This window comes from Anopheles bellator, unplaced genomic scaffold, assembly GCF_943735745.2.
Source record: "Anopheles bellator unplaced genomic scaffold, idAnoBellAS_SP24_06.2 scaffold00628_ctg1, whole genome shotgun sequence".
In the NCBI taxonomy this organism is placed as follows: Eukaryota; Metazoa; Arthropoda; class Insecta; order Diptera; family Culicidae; genus Anopheles; species Anopheles bellator.
In genome coordinates, this window is record NW_026684753.1 from 812 (window position 1) to 5,253 (window position 4,442).

A 4,442-nucleotide genomic window follows, 5' to 3' on the forward strand; every position below is an offset into this window, starting at 1 on the left:
ATGAGGATACATATGCTCCTTACGGCAAACACATTCCGTGCAACCAAAGCTTGTTCCTTAAGCTAGATATTTTTACGACGGCTTAATATGCATTTTAAGACGCCGAACTGAAGGAGACATTAGAAAAAGAAAAACAAACAGCAGACAGCATTTCTATCTCTGTGATTCTGTGGTCTACCAAAACTTGTTTCGAAGCCTACATCATCTGCCAACTGGAGGCCGAGCGTTAATGATCCGTATAAAGCTTTGAGGTGGCGTGGATCGTAGGGTCAGTTGGTTACCGAGCGTTGAGCCGTCTGGGCCAGTTCATCATTAACGTGTTTTCCGTCGAAAAGTAAACTCCACGTGCGCCGCGTGGGTGTTGCATAAGACATTAGAGCATTAGAGAGACTGCATTAGGCTATGGTTCGCAGTTGATAGTGCTGCGTGTGCTTTCGTGCTAGTCGTGACGTATTTTGTTCGTCTTTGAGTAGTGATTTAATTTTTCTGTTGCTTTCTCATGTTCTGAAATCGTGATTCAGCATCTCTCGGATCTACAAGCGATTGAAAAATGAATATTATGGCACATCGCCTGAAAGGTGCTTTATTGGTACTGACCTCGCTAGCGATATTAATTTCCGACCAAGCTGATGGCCGAACATCGGACAAGCTGAAAGTTACTCTGCCACACGGTGGATCACTCGTTGGGAGATACCTCAACTCCTTCAGCGGTCACGGGATCTTGGCGTTCCTAGGAGTTCCCTACGCGAAACCACCGGTCGGAGAGCTTCGTTTCAAGGTACGTATCTTGATGAACGAGTCCCTGTAGATGGAGAAAAAATTAAAATTACTGCCGATTACAAACCTAGCGTATGGTGTGGCAACAAAGTGTATTTTTCTTGTATTGGTGCACAAAACTGGTTGTGCGTGTCTGGTTGATCTATCTTTCAAAACGTCTTTTTTGTTATGTGCGACAAGCATTAATTAATTGGAGATTGACTAAATAAACACATTCTTCGCAAAGCTCCACTCAATAATACATTTTCATTGCATTTGAGGCAGGCACACATTAGTCTGGTATTATTGAATAGATTGTAGTCAGCATTAACTGCTGATTGCTCGTAGCAATTAGAGTAGGACTAGGGTAGAGAGTAGTGCAGCCTAACCTTGGCAATCAAATATTGAAAACAATTTAAACTTCCCAAAGAAGCGATCATGGCGATCGCCAGACAGAGAAATGAGGCTGCAATAATCGCACGCACGCACGCACGGAAGGGTTAAGCGCGAACGTGCCTCCAAAACGAGTTAGTGTGAAAAAGCCCAAGGCTGAGTGTTCTTTTACTGCTAGTAAATGATGAATGATAATCTGTGGTCAGACCACAGAAGGTTCGCTCTCTGCATACCGCTCATTTGGGAATGAAGAATGAGAATTCTACCTAATTAGACAATAGTTAATAGTTCAATTTGTTATTAAACATGCGCAGCCCTACCCGACTAACGGTTGCAAATCGGAACACACAGTTTGTTGCCTTGTTAACTTGAAGCGCTTAACAAAATGTTTAGTCCAAAACAAAAGCTTAAATATGTGTCGGAACTGCGGTTTTCATGGTTCATTTTATATGAGAGCTTTAAGATTAGGCTGTAACCAATGTAAGTTGTTATAACGCAGCAATGGATTGTAGCATTTAAAAGAATCGGTTTCACTGAGAAGCATACCGGTTAATTTAAGTTGTTCATTCTAGTTCTAAAGTTCAAAGTAGTAACGTTCTAAAAGAATATTCCAAATTCTAAAAGTTCTAGTCTAGTTCTAAAGGGCTAGTTCTAAAAGAATATTCTAAATTCTGCTTAGTTTCGGTTAGTTTTCTTTGGAAGAACTTGCATTCGGTTCAACTTTAGCATAGAGACATGGAGACGCCTGGTTGGCAATCGCGTACAACGGACATGCGTCTTGAGAGGGAAGAATCCTTGTGTGACGATTCATGCTTCAAAAGAAGAATACGAAAACATGAAGATTACTCCCGAAGTACTTTTCAAGGTGATTGACTGAATCTAAATATCAATGATTCTTTCAAGCATTTTCAGTTTAAGCTACATTTTTTAACCTGTACAAGAATATGGATAAGGGCAATGAGTTTTGAATGTTTTATGACTCCGAATTTCAGTTACTGATGTTTTATAGCTCCTAACTAATCATTCTTTTATGGGCAGGCACCAGTTCCTTTTGGAGGCTGGTCCGGGATTCGGAGCGCCACAATCGATGCACCACTTTGTACCCAACGTGACCCATACCGTCGAGATGAGGAGATCTCCGGTGTGGAAGATTGTCTGCAAATCAACATTTACGTACCCGAACGACGTCGAGAACTGGGACCGTCTGGATCACAGGATCAAACGCCGTTTCCGGTGATGGTGTTCTTCCACGGAGGCGGCTGGCAGTGTGGATCAGGCACACGATTGTTCTATGGTCCTGATTTTCTGCTTGAGCACGATGTCATTTACATCGGGGCAAACTTCCGGCTTGGCCCGTTGGGATTCCTGAGCACTGAGCAGGAGGACTGTCCAGGTAATAGTGGACTGAAGGATCAAAGCTTGGTTTTGCGATGGATACGAGACAACATAGGCGCTTTCGGTGGGAACCCGAATTTGGTGACCGTGTTCGGCGAGAGTGCCGGTGGAGCCAGCGGAACGTACCACATGATGTCGCCGCTTTCGAAGGGTCTGTTCCAGAGAGTAATCTCGCAGTCCGGCGTTAATTTGGATGCTTGGGCTCAGCCAGCCCATCGCGGTGTGGCTCGGGCACGCTCCATTCAACTGGGCCAGATGCTAAACTGTTCGCAAGGAACTGATGGCCGTTTCGCTGAAATGATGCATTGCTTGCGTGGTGTTTCGGCGGAAGACGTTACCAAAGCGTTTTACGACTTTTACGTAAGGAACATTGGTCGGTCTATTCTCCCTGTCGATGGAATTAAACTAATCCTTTGCTGGATTCTCGCAGGTGTGGGACACGGATCCGATGATTCCTTTTCCACCGGTGGTGGAGCCTAACCTGCCAGGGGCCTTCATTACAAAACATCCACGCGATGAAACCGAACCGCATGCAATTGGGTTACCCTGGATGACTGGTCTTACGCTGGACGAAGGTGCTCTGAAGAGTGCATGTAAGTTTTCTTGTATAGTTAATCAAACATCTTAATAATACTGACCATTTTCCTGTTATACACAGCGCTGATTAACGTACCAAGCCTTCGTCAAAGCTTAAACGAACACTGGGAGCAAGCGTTGCCGATTTCCTTGTACTATGATCACCATGAATCAACACACCAACGAAAGATTACGGACGCAATTAATGAATTTTACTTCAGGAAAAGAAAGCTCGTCAAGGAAACGGAGAAGAATCTCACAAATGTATGTAAACAGCCTCCATAGATAACATCTTGAATTTTACTTGGCTCATGGCTTAAACCATAAAGAAGCATATGTAGGACAAGTTTCTTACGTAGTTTGACTCTTACAGCTCTATTCAGACGCATGGTTCCTCGCCGGCATGGACGAATACATACGAATACGTTTGCTCACCGATAGAACTGATGTAACGTCTCCTCCGAGGACAAATATCGGTCCCACATATGTGTATCTTTTTGCGCAGAAGGCATCGGCAAGCTTTACAGAAATATTCGAAGGCGGAAAGGAGAACTACTATGGTACTGCTTGTAACAAGCATGACAACTGTTTACACTGCTTGCTTGGGTGTGGAATTCTTTTTCCGTTTCGGACGATCGTAACTTTTCCTTTTCTATCCTTATCGCCAGGAGTGTGCCATGCGGAAGAACTGCAGTACATTTTTCCGATCGCAAAAGACTTGTTCGTGACCGCGGTTCCAACGGAGGCAGAACTGAAGATCCGACGAACCATTACTCGCTTATGGGTGAACTTTGCTCGTACAGGCAATCCAACGCCAGCAGGGGAAAAGCATGATATTTTACCTCAGTGGCCGGCGACCAATGGTTTTCCGCTCCAGTATCTTCGCATTGGAAGCCTTGATCCATCCAAAGAGCCTCTAGTAGTAATGGAGGTGGGACTGTTTGAAGAACGGTCTGCATTCTGGCGCAAGTTAGGCGCACACACCCCTTCGGTGGCTCTCGACCAGCACGATAAGGACGAGCTCTGATCATCGAACCAACTTTACTGAAAAGATCTAACTACAGACGAGTGCTGTCCTTACAGGTTAAAGAAGCATTCTAGCAGAGAAAACGTAGTTCAAATGAAACACACATTTACAGAAGTTTTTAGGAAGCAGCAAACTATACATCAGTTTGAAACGAAAATCAATTTCTTGCCATTTATTAATTCTTTAAACGAAATACAATACGCAAGACACGAATGCTGCTAATCGTTCATGTCCATTACATATAGAGTCCCTCCGGCGTTCCTTCCTTCTTCCGGTAGAGCACACTTTCCTTCGA

At 44.1% G+C, this 4,442-nt stretch overlaps 1 protein-coding gene across 1 annotated transcript; it reads left to right on the forward strand.

The window, feature by feature from the left end:
• Positions 1–637: 637 nt before the first annotated feature.
• On the forward strand, positions 638–4,388 carry LOC131214338 (venom carboxylesterase-6-like). Its single transcript, XM_058208719.1, has 6 exons — positions 638–778; positions 2,188–2,904; positions 2,975–3,137; positions 3,203–3,384; positions 3,494–3,680; positions 3,789–4,388. The coding sequence occupies exons 2-6, from the start codon at positions 2,386–2,388 to the stop codon at positions 4,145–4,147; spliced, it is 1,410 nt and encodes a 469-aa protein (XP_058064702.1). The 5' UTR covers positions 638–778; positions 2,188–2,385; the 3' UTR covers positions 4,148–4,388.
• The last annotated feature ends 54 nt before the right edge of the window (positions 4,389–4,442 follow it).